Genomic DNA, 12530 nt, shown 5'->3' with positions numbered 1-12530 from the left:
TTTTGATCGGCCTCCCTCCAAGATAGACAAACAACTTTCTTAAGGATATTCGCAAAATAAGACTAATACAATCAAATCTTGGCCCCTATTTAATAAGGACGAACAATTTTCTAAGCGCGCTATTGCATAAATGTAACTTAAGTAATATTTGTCCGCATGGACAATTCAACTGGTCATAGGGGTGAAGTTTAGAAAGAATGATCAGGGGTCGAGTCTCACCAGCAGCAGTATGGGAGCAACCTCTCAAAGTGAGAGGGACTCCGAGTTACCATTCCAGATACTCTGTGGGGAGGGGTTGGGTATTCAACCTTTTGGGAAAAACTTTAAGTAATACTTTGAGATTCAAAAAGGGGCATAAGTTATTACCAAATCATATGCTAATCTTTATTCACTTAATCATATGCTTAGCAGCCATTAATGTAGATTACAGTACACCAAGCACATGTGCTCTACAATAATCCAGTACACTACATAATTAATGTTGGTTCAATCATAACCCACACAATTATTGATTCAGACTTAAAAGCATCAGATCACACAAAAACAGGAAAATGCTTCCATTAAAAAAAAAAAAAAAAAAAAAAAAAAAAAAAAAAAACAACTTCTGCAGTTTACAGATATTCCATCCTCAAGAAACCACCTTAAACAACAATATGTGATTCAAGACTGAAGAACAAAAACCATTTCTAGCAATCTTGATGGAGCATCAAACTTTATACTACTAGCAATGGCCAAAAAGAATGGTGATCAGCAGAACAATGGGCATTTGCTAATTGTTAAAAAAAAAAAAAAAAAAAAACTCATGGTGTATGAGATTCAAACACTGCAGGTTGTGAGCAGCTAGCCTTGTTACAAAATACAAATGGGAGAAGCATGAAAACAATGTAGATGCAACTTTAATTTGCAATCTGCATAAAGAAAAAAAGAAATCGCTTCTTGACTGGCAACTATGATTCATCTGCAAGTTAAAACCGGGCTGCATCAATCAGCAACTAACGTTGTTCAAACAAACCTAAACAATCATCATCTCGTCGAGAGTCATATAGATTGGGAAATGGAGGTAGCTAATTTAACTTACCAGAGTTCTCTTCATCTGCAAGATCTCTCTGATGGTTCTCCATGCACTGCAGGAGGTACTTGAAAGTTTCGATTTCGCATGGAATTGTGAGGCCGCCGCTGTGATCAAACCCAAACTCCTCCTCAACCTTCTCCAGCAACACTTTGAACAGCGGATCGCTGAGATAGCTAGTGGGAATTATGAACCTCCTGAGCTCCGGCCCAACGTACACTGCCAAATACCCCTTGGGAACATCAAGCGGCGGATCAGGGCTGTGGCAACTCTCATCATCTGAATCACAATGCACACTATAACTCCTCAACCTCCTATCAATCGCGGGTGAAATGCCTCCCCGTGAATTCTGAGAAGGCGACCTCGGGGAGCTGTCATTCCCCTTAGGCCCAAGAGTAACATTCTGCCATTTCTGCAGAAGCCCCTTCAATCTCACAATCTGCCTGATGCCTGCAACCTTGCTCCCTCCTTGTTCTTCCATTTTCTCTGCTCACCACAAGATCAGAATAATGAGAATACAACACTTTCTATTTCCTCTTCAAAAACACTTTTCTCATCAGACACTGAAACACTGCATTACAGAATAATAAGGTTCTGTCATGCCTCGGGTTCACTTTTAAACTCAAAAACAAACAAACAAGAATTCAGACAGAAAGAAATGTCTTGGATGCTTCTGTCACAAATGCAAGGCACCATCCAAAGGAATGATATGATTAATTAGTATGTGAATACACATGCCTCTAGATAACAACAGCTCAATCGGTTCTTATATCAAACATATGACCTGCAATTTATTTAGGTGATTTTAATGGATATCCATTCCATGTGATTATCTTTATTTAGCATGATTTGCGATGGTGGGAACTGAGAACCTCTGGCCTCCACATGATCAGCAGCTAATGCAATCCCATAGGTGATTTAAATAATCAGATTATCTTTTTTTATACAAGTTTGATTGCCACATATTTGAATATTAAAGTAATGTTCTATGTATCATGCATTATAATATAGTAATATACACTCATAAAAATGCCGGTGCTATGAATCTACTTCCATTGTCAAAGCTTTCGGCCCAAGCCAGTGGAAAAGAGCACAGGAAAGTTGAAGAGGAAGACAATACCAACATAGCGTCATAGCAAAGCAAATGCCTTCAATATCATAACATCAATTCATCCAAATCATTGTCTATTTTAAGAATGATGATATAAAACATCTCCTAAACTTTTAGTTATATAGGTGTAACCAGCAGAGCATGGCTGAATAGTCAAAACTCAAATCTCAGCTTTATTTAAAATAAAAAATAAAAAATCAAAGTTCGAGCTCTAAGTTATTGAATTCGAACTCTACTCAACTCAAACTCGAACTTGACTGGAATACGATCAATAAAGAAAGTATTTTCAAGTCAAATATCATAACAAAACTCAATATTAAATATTGATCATGGCCATTTTATAATACATAAATATATTAGCTAACTTTGTAACATTATATATAAACTCGTGATCTAATGAAGGAGATGTGAGATTGATTTTACGTAAATGCGTTGTATACATACTTGACTCGAATATTTAGATGTTTGAATTCGATTCGATTCTTGCTCAACAGTAATCAAATTAAATTCGAACATTTATCAAGTTAAGCCCTAATAATTCACAATTAGATAACTCGCTTATATTCGGAGGTGTATTACTCATAGCTCGTCATCACTGACATTCAAACTAATGAGTTAGGTTTAACAAACTAAAATCAGAAACATATTATTAAACAGAATACGTTAATATAATCAATCGCAGCAATATAAGCATACACCCAAAAATAGATAAATAAATCGATATATACAACTTGCAATCTGACACTTCTCTAATCATCATGCAATGATACAAAAACTTAAAAATTGCATTAAAATAAGATAAAAAGATTGATGCGTTTACCAGAATGCGATGAGTAGCGGCGGTGGAGAAGATGGGAGACAGAGTATAGTGTTGTACGCGTACGGGGGTGCTTTTAAAGGGGTGATTAGTGGTGGCGGGAAAGTTTTTGGATAGAGATAATGGAAGAAGTGATGTGTGAAATGATTAAATTTATGTATTTAATATTTAAATGTTTTTATATTTTCAATTAAATACGGAGTAATTTTTTTTTTTTTTTTAAGAGGATGCACATATGTGGATTGTTCACCGTTTTTTAGAGAAAAAAAGTACTAATATAAATGAAAAAGGGTGTAATGTCTTCTTGTAATTTTGTGGGTTTTGTCGGCTTGTGGGGCCCACATGATTGGGAGGAATCTCGCTTAACTCACGCGTGAAGACACAATATGCGCCTAGCCCGGGCACGAGTTGTTACCTTTTCTGTCTTTTTTTCTTAATTCAGTATGATTTGCTTCTTTTTTTTTTTCTTTCTATTTTCTCTTTCCTAATCGGCTAATCACACCTACAAAAACTTTTCAAAAATTACAAAAAAAAAAAAAAAAAAAAAAAAAAAACATAACTATTATAGATGCTCTAAAAACAACCTCCTCATAAAATTAACTTAAAGTGAAAAAATAGCCAATACACAAAGGGGGTTCAAAAACTCAAGACAAAAGATTAGTATGAGAGCCCACAACTCATGTAAGAGTATGAGCTATTTGGTTTGCTCATATTTTATTGTGTAAAAAAAAAAAAAAAAGGTAAAATGTTGAACTTTGTAAGACGGACTCAATTAAAATAGCATTAATATAATCATATACGTGACTTACTTGATAGAAAAATTATGGTCTATGCACTCGATCACCAAATTTGATTGTAATATAGTGCTAATTATTTTGCCTAATATGTAATTACAAGCTAGTGATTTTAAAATAGTCACAAGAAAATAAGTAATAATTGATAAGGTCAAGTAGATTGATAGAATTTCACTCTCGATAAAACTTAAACCTCAATCTTACATTGCATTTTGCTTATTAATTGTCATAGACTTGTCCTATGTCTTTAATTTTTTTCTTGTAATTTATTTGTTACTCCGTATTAAATATTAATATCACGTCCTAAATATTTTCATATTATGTTACCGAGTAGTACTTCTCATTCTCTAAAATAAGATTAGTTTAATCAATTTTTGTTAAAATGGGATGTTGGGGACCAGGCGGTCAGCAATCCTCCACGCAAGAGCGCCATAACCAAATCATTGGAATTGAAAGAGCTTTTTTTTTTTTTTTTTTTAAGGAAAAAAAAAACTTTTTTAAAAAAAAAAATTCATAGTACTATACAATGTTCGTTTTCCTCACAAGGAACACACATTCTTTATCATCTTTTTTTTTCCCCAGAAATGGCCACTTTTTCTCTTTCTGCTAATCACATTCTTCCTTCTCTACTCCATGCTCAATCCCCTCAAGCCAATCTCCCTCAAACCCTCAATTTCGTCCCCAAATCTTCACAATCCCAGTTTTATGGTCTCAAGCTTCTCCACGCCTCTTCCCTTTCAAAGCCCTCATTTTCTTCCTCTTCAACAAAAAGCTCCATTTTTGCTAAGGTAATCTGCATTGCCGTTGTGTTTGTTCACAATTAAGATTCTTGTATCTTTTTAAAAAATTTTCTTGGTTTTTTTTGGTGGTTTTGCCTTGCTAGGTAACTAAGGGTTCAGTGCCACCATCATTTACATTGAAAGATCAAGCTGGAAGAAATGTGACCCTCTCCAAGTTCAAAGGAAAGCCTATTGTGGTTTATTTCTACCCTGCTGATGACACTCCTGGTTGTACCAAACAGGTGATGTAGACTTTCATGGTCAACTTCAACTTTCCAGTCTCTTTTTGCTTTAGTTCTGTCTGTATGGCCAATAATTTTTTGGTGACCCGGAGAAAGAACCATAAAGAGGTAAACTAGCCTTGGTTGCTCTAACCGGCTCAAACAAAGAAGACCATTAATCCGCTCCTGGGGAGTCGAATTTGTAACATTGTGATTGCCAAGTCAACGATCTGAACTTGGATTGGTTGTCATGGAAAAAAAAAACATTTTTTTAATACATAGATATCTTGTAAGTTTGAAACAATTGTCATGTTGTATAGCATTCACATTTAAGAAAATGGAGAGTTTGATTACAAAATAGCCTTTTTCTTTTTTCACATGTAAGTTTGACTGTACCTGTATTCTTGCCTTCTTGGATCAATCAGAATTGGGCTGAACTTATTCTAAACTTTCCTGCTTAATCTAATTCTTTTTCTAACTAGAACTATGGTTGTGTTGTTTTGAACTGCATTTGCAAAGGCAAAGGGGATTTGGGGTGGGGGCAGAGTTGAGTTTATGAATGTTTCATCATTGGTGACTCAAATGCATAATGTTTGTCTTTGCAACAGAACGATGCCAATCGATTTTAAAGTGCTGACAATCCAAAGTGTGGGCATTAACCATCTGTTAATGCTGTTTACAGGCCTGTTCATTCAGGGATTCATATGAGAAATTCAAGAAAGCCGGAGCTGAAGTTGTTGGGATTAGCGGTGATAATCCTTCCTCCCATAAGGTATATTTACTTGGCTTGTTCATAACGATTTTTCCAGCAAAACACATGTTTCGTTGTTATGCAGGTTTACTATTTTTTTAAAAAGTTGTTTTCCAGACAGATTACGTTATATTGTACTCCATTTTCATCGCCATTCTTTATTCCTGTTCAGAAACTTACCCAAGAATATATCCTTTTTGTGAAAAATATTTCAAATTATCAATTTCTGTTACCAGGCAAGAAGAGTCTAAATTGCAATAAAATTTTTTTGTTATCGACCATTATTCTGGGTCGATGCAGGCCTTTGCAGAAAAATACAAACTTCCATTCACGTTGCTAAGTGACGAAGGCAACAATGTAAGAAAAGAGTGGGGAGTCCCTGCAGACCTCTTCGGTGCATTGCCTGGGCGACAAACTTATGTTCTTGACAAGAAAGGAGTGGTCCAACTCATCTATAACAATCAATTCCAGCCCGAAAAACATATTGACGAGACATTGAAGCTACTCCAAAGTCTTTAAGGTTCTATATTTCATCTTGTATTTATTCCTTGTAACCTAATAATAGTCTCGTGACCTCAACTTTAAGCCCCATTGGCTGTTGAGCAATAACGCTTTTAAGTTCCATAGTAATTTGAAACGGAAAGGATGAAAATTTAGTGTTGATAATAATGAATAAAGTGTGTGAGCATATATATGTGTTCATATTTGTGGTTTCAGTTCTCGTCTGCATAATCTTGGCTGTTGTAAGGGCTAAAGGCTTCGGAGAACCAGGTCGACTTCCTCCATGGTTCCCATCCCATTTCTTCACAGATTTCGTCGCTGTGGTTGATGCTGAAGGTGGAAATGCAGCTCCGCTTGTAAAACCGGGTACTCCTCCTCATGATTTCCATTTCATCAGTTGTCTGTTTGAGCATCTTCTCCACGCTTGGAAGCTTGAATTGTTCGTCGACTAGTCTAGACATCCATTTGCACCGAAGCTCGGCTGTGTGCAGGTTAGACACACTCTCGATGTAGCCAACGAAAGCCATGTTAGGAATCAGTGGATTGATTGTGCCTCTGCATATACATAAATGTCTAATGTTGTCAACATGAATGTTCTTGCTTGGTTTCCCATATTTGGCTGACGAGAGAAACCAGCAGCCATCCACTACCCGAGGGTGTGCACTGGGTAAACCTGGCCTTGTGATCCTAGCCAACAAATGACCAAAAGGATATAAACCAGCCAGGTTACCCATAGCTGACTGGCTCAAACTAAGAAGGCCAGTGTTTTACCTGTATAATGGCATCATCCCGGAGGGGAATTCGAGGAGGCTGCGAAAGGGGTCGGGCAATATGGTTTCGAGCTTCTTCTTGCCATCAAAACCAGTTGCAAGAATCACAACATCTGCCTCCATCTTTGTGTTGTCTTCCTCAAACTCAATCCCTCCCTCCCAGAACCACCACTTTGAGGCTGATCTTTTGAACTGAATCTTCCCTTTATCAGCCTCCCTGAAGAAACTCTCCGGCAGGATCGCCATCTGGCAGGATGCATAGTCCTCAACAAAGGGATGATCAGGCCTCAATCCATACTTGTCAAGTGGGAGCTTCCATGCGAGATAAGACTCGATTATCTTAGAAACAACTCCTCTCTATAAACATCAAACAAAATAAAATCCCGATCAGATCAGAGAAGTCCTCGTGGATCTCAATTTATTAGGTTGAGGTATAGGAGAAACTTATCGGATTGCACATTAATGTTACACTTTGAATCCATGCCCTTTGGTCTAGATCTGATACCAAATTGAAGCATGTGCTCCATCTCAACTAAAAGTCTAAGCTAATAGTTAGATTGCACATTAATGGTTATATGTTCAACATCCGTGCATCATAACTTACCAAAGGAAAGAGAACGTGACATAGAAGTGTTCTGAACAGGCCCTGGTTTGGTCTTTCATAGAGGAACTGAGAAAATCTGGTGGAATAGAACAAGTAAAATGGGAAACCCCAAATAGAGTAGTGTGGAACTGTCCAATGGAGGGTCCTGATCACCATGGTGCATGCTTTCCCATCTGCCCCTGCACGTAATACCAAATTACAATACTCAAAGCCAGTGTTTGCTGATTAAAGATTAATTAATGCTATACTAACCAAAATTTAATGAAACTTTAGTGTACTTTTAAAATATGTAGATTTTTATTTACTAATATTAAATTAAAGGGAAAATGATACTTTTCCCCCCTGAGTTATATACTTATAGCATTTGTCCCCCCTGAATTATTGAAGTGGCTGTTTCCCCCCTGAAATGTTAAATGAACATATTTACCCTTAAAATAAATATTTCATTTATTTTTTTTCAAAAAATTATGACCATAATTTGGTTCAAACCAAACAAACACTATAGCAACCAAACCGAAATGTTCCAATTACAATTTAGAATCGAAATCCGATATTTAGAGTTTATTAAAATCATGAATCGGAACGGACGGTTTATATTCCGAAATGAAAAAATAAAATACATTTATTGTTGAATTTAGACTATTTTAAAATAAAAAATAAAATTTTAAAATAAAGACGGTTCAAAATTGCGAATCGGATCCGGAACCGCGGGTTCACGGTTCAAGATTCAATTTTTTTGATACATAATTTTAATAAATTGACATTTAAATATTGGGTTCTAGATCTGAATCATAATCGAAAACTATTAATTCGATTGCTTTAGTATCCGGTTAAATTCAAATCGAACCGTGGTCATTCCTACATATAGGCAATAATTTGTTGAAGTAAAATAAAATGTTTACTTTAAGGGTATAAATGTCAATTTAATATATCAGGGGGGAAAATCACCACTTTTAGAATAATTGAGGGGACTAATGTGCTTACCTAAATAATTGAAGGGGAAAAAGTGCTATAAGTATATTACTCAGGGGTAAAAAGTGTCATTTTCCCTAAATTAAATTATAAATAGTTTGACTCCAATTAAGAGTTTTCATGCTGCGTTGAAAGAGAGAGGGTGAGGTGATGGAAAGTTGCTTTGAGTTATTGAAGAAATGAGTCATTTTTCAAAAAAATAGAAAATTAGATAAATGAAAAACCGAAAAATAGTGCATACTTGTGTTTACTAAAAGTCTAAAACCCATTTTTTCAAATTGAAATCTCCATTTTTCTAAAATTTGAAAAATTCATTTAACTAATCCTTCAAATTTGGAGAAATATAATGGAGAAAGGCACATGAACAATAGATCCACACTTGATCCTTTGTAACACCATTTCTAACCCTTTTTTTCCTCGAGAAAATAAAAAAGTAGAGAAATTAAAAAAAAAAGAAAAAAAAAAGAAAACAGAACAAATTATACGCTTGTTGGCCGCTTCAAAGCCGCCAACTGGCGACCACTCCCTAAACTTTTTCATTCCAAATTAGAAAAAATAAATAGACTCTCATAAACTAAAATTCTCGCCACGTATTATAAATTTGTTGATAGAAGAAAAAAAATAATAAAAATTATAAACTATTCTTTTTTCTAAATGAATCAGAACATGCTTAGGGCATCCCCAATAAGGGGATTTTGCCACATTTTAGAACAGTAAAATTTGTTTGTGTTAGATTTTGACAAATGGGAAAGACAAAATTTCATCACATTTTTCTCCTGCAAGAAGAAAACTCATGTCAGAATTTTTTAAAAAAAAAATAAAATGAATAAAGGGTGAGACGCGCAAGTGCGTCTCACCCTTCAGCCTAGCGGGCGCGTGCCGCCAGGGCGTTTCAAAGTGGCCGCCAACCACTCTGAAATTAGTTACTTTTTGGCATTTTGTGCCGTTGCAATTTGCAACGGCACACAATACTGTTTTTTTTTTCTAGTTAATAATTATATTTTATTCTAAAAAAAATAAATAGAACATCTTTCACACATTCTACTCCCATTTTTTATTTTTTTATTTTTTTATTTTATTTACTATGTTTATTTTAATTGTAATTTGGGAAATGAAAACTTGCAATTTTTACTATTTATTTATTTTATTATAAAATTATAAAATTATAAATCAAATAAATAAAGAAATAATTAAAATATGGTGATAAAATGGTGGGTCCACAAAAAGTTGTGAAAAAGTTTAAAACTAATGGGAAGAAGATATTTTGTGATTGAGTTAGATAGTGGATGATGATGTGGATGTTGGGGCCCACAAAAATGTGGGGTAAAATCCCCAACTATTGAGGATGCCCTTAGGGGGCGTTTGGTTCAGGTCATCTTTGATTACCTAGGTTATCTGAGTCTGGTAATGTTATATTACCTTGTTTGGTTTAAGTTATGAGATTACCTGGTAATGTTATATTACCTGAAAGCTGATGTGGCGGTAATGTTTCAAGGTAATGTGATTACCCCCATTTTTTTAGGTAATCTTAGATTACCTTGGATTATTCCAACTTTGCCCTTGTTAACTAATCCTTATAATAATAATAATAATAATAATAATAATAATAATAATAATAATATTATTATTATTATTATTATTATTATTATTATTATTATACTATAAAATATACATGTGTATATTTATATATTTAGTTTTTTAATATTTGAACATTGATATACATTCATACATTCATACATATAAATAAATAAAATAAATACACACACATAATATATATATATATATATATATATATATATATATATATATATATATATATATATTATTGAGGACATTATTGTAAATTAATTCATATAACCTAAAATATAACCCTTAACCAAACACAGTAATATCATATTCCACAATACAAACTAAACACATAAGGTAATCTTACATTCCGGTAATCTCAGATTACCTTCCTGGAGGTAATCTTATTACCTGGAGTAATCCAAGATTCCGTGAACCAAACGCCCCATTAGTATAAAGTAAAAATTGAAAGCATGTATAATAAATATTACTTTCCAAATTAATACTTAAATTCCCTTGCTTTTCAATTGACTTGACTTTGAATGAAATGACTTCGTGTCCGTACAAAGTCCTCCAGTCAAAAGTCAAAACATTTTATCCTCGTATATTAAACTCAAAAGTCAAAAGTTTAATGCAGATTTTTAAGGAATTGAATAACAAATTAAATAAAACAAAAGATGAGATCTGATCAGATCTATATATATATATATATATATATATATATATATATACCTTGGTTGGCTTCTGCACATTCAACAGCTACGTCAATGGCGGATTTCTTGTACCCCACAACTACAACCTTCTTCCCTTTCACCACCTCTCTACACCCTTCTTCTTCAAGCTTACAGTAATCATCGGTATGCAAAACTTTTCCGGCGAACACCTCCGGCCCCTTGCCCTGCGGGAACGGTGGAATTCTCGGCACGTCGCCATACTTTCCGGTGCACATCACCAACAACTCAAAGCTATATAACTGATGATGATACATACACACAAAATAAGGTTGAATTGTTAGGTCTCATTACAACATGCATCCATGCTAACATGTACGTAGCCCAAGAATATGATTTGTCTCAATTAAAAAAAATATTTATTTTTGTATAACACGTGAATATATATTTTTTATTATTAGAAAGTGCAAAGTTTCTCGAATATACATAAACCTATCTTCCACTTAATACAAAATTGAATGATGTGTGTGTGTGATGAAATATTAGAATCAAAATTAAATACTTAGTAATTAAAATGAATTTTTAATTAGTAATTGTAGACTCAACTCCTTGTTTAGTAGCGGATGATATTAGAATTATGTGTGTGTGTGTGTTTGTGTGAGATGAAAAAATAGGAGCAAATTAAATACTTTTTCCGTTTTCTTATATTTTTTGGTTTTTATTTTTCATTTCAAGAAACAAAAATGAGATTTTGTTTTTCTTTGAAAACCAAAAAATGAGATTTTATATGAGAATGACTTTAAATAATTAGAGAAAAACCTCTAGGGTTTCAGACTGGTTGGTTTGGACAGAAACTTCCCAAACCGGATGGCCAGGCAACAACCTCCCATAATCTCCGGTGCTTGTTTCACGGTCTCCGACGAACCGGATTCCGACCACCTTAGAGTTGAACTTGACGAACTTCAGAACGTCAAAGTGAGTCGCATAGGAATGCAGGTAGTCGAGAACTTCCAGGTACGTCGGAAAACTGGAATTATCCCTTTGCGTCCACGGAAAATCGGAGAACTCGTAGTCGCAGCGAGGAGTCTGCAGCTTAGTAGAGCGGTAAGAGCAGTGCTTCCAGACGCCGCCGATGCCGCCGGTGGCCTCAAACACCACCGGCTCGTACTTCGACAGCTGCTTTGCGGCGGCTATGCCGCTTATACCGCCTCCGACGATTCCGATCATCCTTGAATGGACCGTCATTATTATTGATGGATTTATATATATCTCTCTTGCTGTTGGCATGCAAATGAACGTATATGCTCGATTATTTATACTAAAAAAGAAGCAAAAAAAAAAAAAAAAATGAAATGAGAAGGAAAAGAGGGTTTAATTTACTTGTAGATGATGATACAAGCAGCACGTGAAAATATATATATATATATATATATAAAATTACAGATATATTACCGGAAGTTTGATCGATAAGAAATGGAAATTTCTGCTAGTCCATGATTGGCATGGTTCCATTTTAATTGGTGTGGGAAACCCAATGAGTCAGTTGAACAATTGACTGGATAACTATAAAATGATTTTTTTGGCCGGTATAATAATTTAAGCTGATTTTGCTTTATCCGATGTAGACAAATTTTATTCTATACATATTTCTGTTCTTCAAGGATCACAAGGTTATTGTATTGGCATTCTCAGTTTAAGACCGACATAACAATCTAAGTTAGTTTAATTTATTGTGATCCTTTACCAGCTAGAATTATAATACGGGCTTTATCTCAAGTGTAGTTTCAGATAGACTGCGGACTTATAGTAAATTAAAGGAATTGAATTTGTGTTTACAAAAAAAAAAAAAAAAAAAAAAATTGAATGTGTGCGTACACGGTACGTATATAAGATTCCACTTCATG

The 12530-nt window shown here is 34.6% G+C and overlaps 3 protein-coding genes across 5 annotated transcripts; 1 reads left to right on the top strand and 2 right to left on the bottom strand.

Moving 5' to 3' along the window:
- Positions 1 to 656: 656 nt before the first annotated feature.
- Positions 657 to 3096, bottom strand: LOC109192520 (auxin-responsive protein SAUR61-like). 3 transcript variants are annotated; one of them, XM_019343199.1, is made up of 3 exons: positions 3001 to 3096; positions 1079 to 1640; positions 657 to 1012 (listed from the first exon to the last, which is right to left on the bottom strand). In XM_019343199.1, the coding sequence occupies exons 2-3, from the start codon at positions 1548 to 1550 to the stop codon at positions 993 to 995; spliced, it is 492 nt and encodes a 163-aa protein (XP_019198744.1). In that variant the 5' UTR covers positions 1551 to 1640; positions 3001 to 3096; the 3' UTR covers positions 657 to 992. The 3 variants fall into 3 exon arrangements, with proteins under 3 accessions (XP_019198744.1, XP_019198746.1, XP_019198745.1); XM_019343201.1 differs by having other exon boundaries at positions 657 to 958; XM_019343200.1 differs by having other exon boundaries at positions 1079 to 1555.
- Positions 3097 to 4320: 1224 nt separating this feature from the next.
- On the top strand, positions 4321 to 6194 carry LOC109192519 (peroxiredoxin Q, chloroplastic-like). The gene is made up of 4 exons (XM_019343198.1): positions 4321 to 4579; positions 4675 to 4812; positions 5474 to 5563; positions 5843 to 6194. The coding sequence occupies exons 1-4, from the start codon at positions 4376 to 4378 to the stop codon at positions 6059 to 6061; spliced, it is 651 nt and encodes a 216-aa protein (XP_019198743.1). The 5' UTR covers positions 4321 to 4375; the 3' UTR covers positions 6062 to 6194.
- A 51-nt stretch (positions 6195 to 6245) lies between these two features.
- Positions 6246 to 11871, bottom strand: LOC109192292 (probable flavin-containing monooxygenase 1). The gene is made up of 5 exons (XM_019342867.1): positions 11446 to 11871; positions 10688 to 10928; positions 7418 to 7596; positions 6815 to 7170; positions 6246 to 6598 (listed from the first exon to the last, which is right to left on the bottom strand). Exons 1-5 carry the CDS (start codon positions 11869 to 11871, stop codon positions 6256 to 6258), a joined length of 1545 nt encoding a protein of 514 aa, XP_019198412.1. The 3' UTR covers positions 6246 to 6255.
- Positions 11872 to 12530: the final 659 nt, after the last annotated feature.

This window comes from Ipomoea nil, unplaced genomic scaffold, assembly GCF_001879475.1.
Source record: "Ipomoea nil cultivar Tokyo-kokei standard unplaced genomic scaffold, Asagao_1.1 scaffold1770, whole genome shotgun sequence".
NCBI classification, from domain to species: domain Eukaryota; kingdom Viridiplantae; phylum Streptophyta; class Magnoliopsida; order Solanales; family Convolvulaceae; genus Ipomoea; species Ipomoea nil.
The sequence above is the reverse complement of the archived record's forward strand: the minus strand, read 5'-3'. Positions and strand labels throughout refer to the sequence as shown.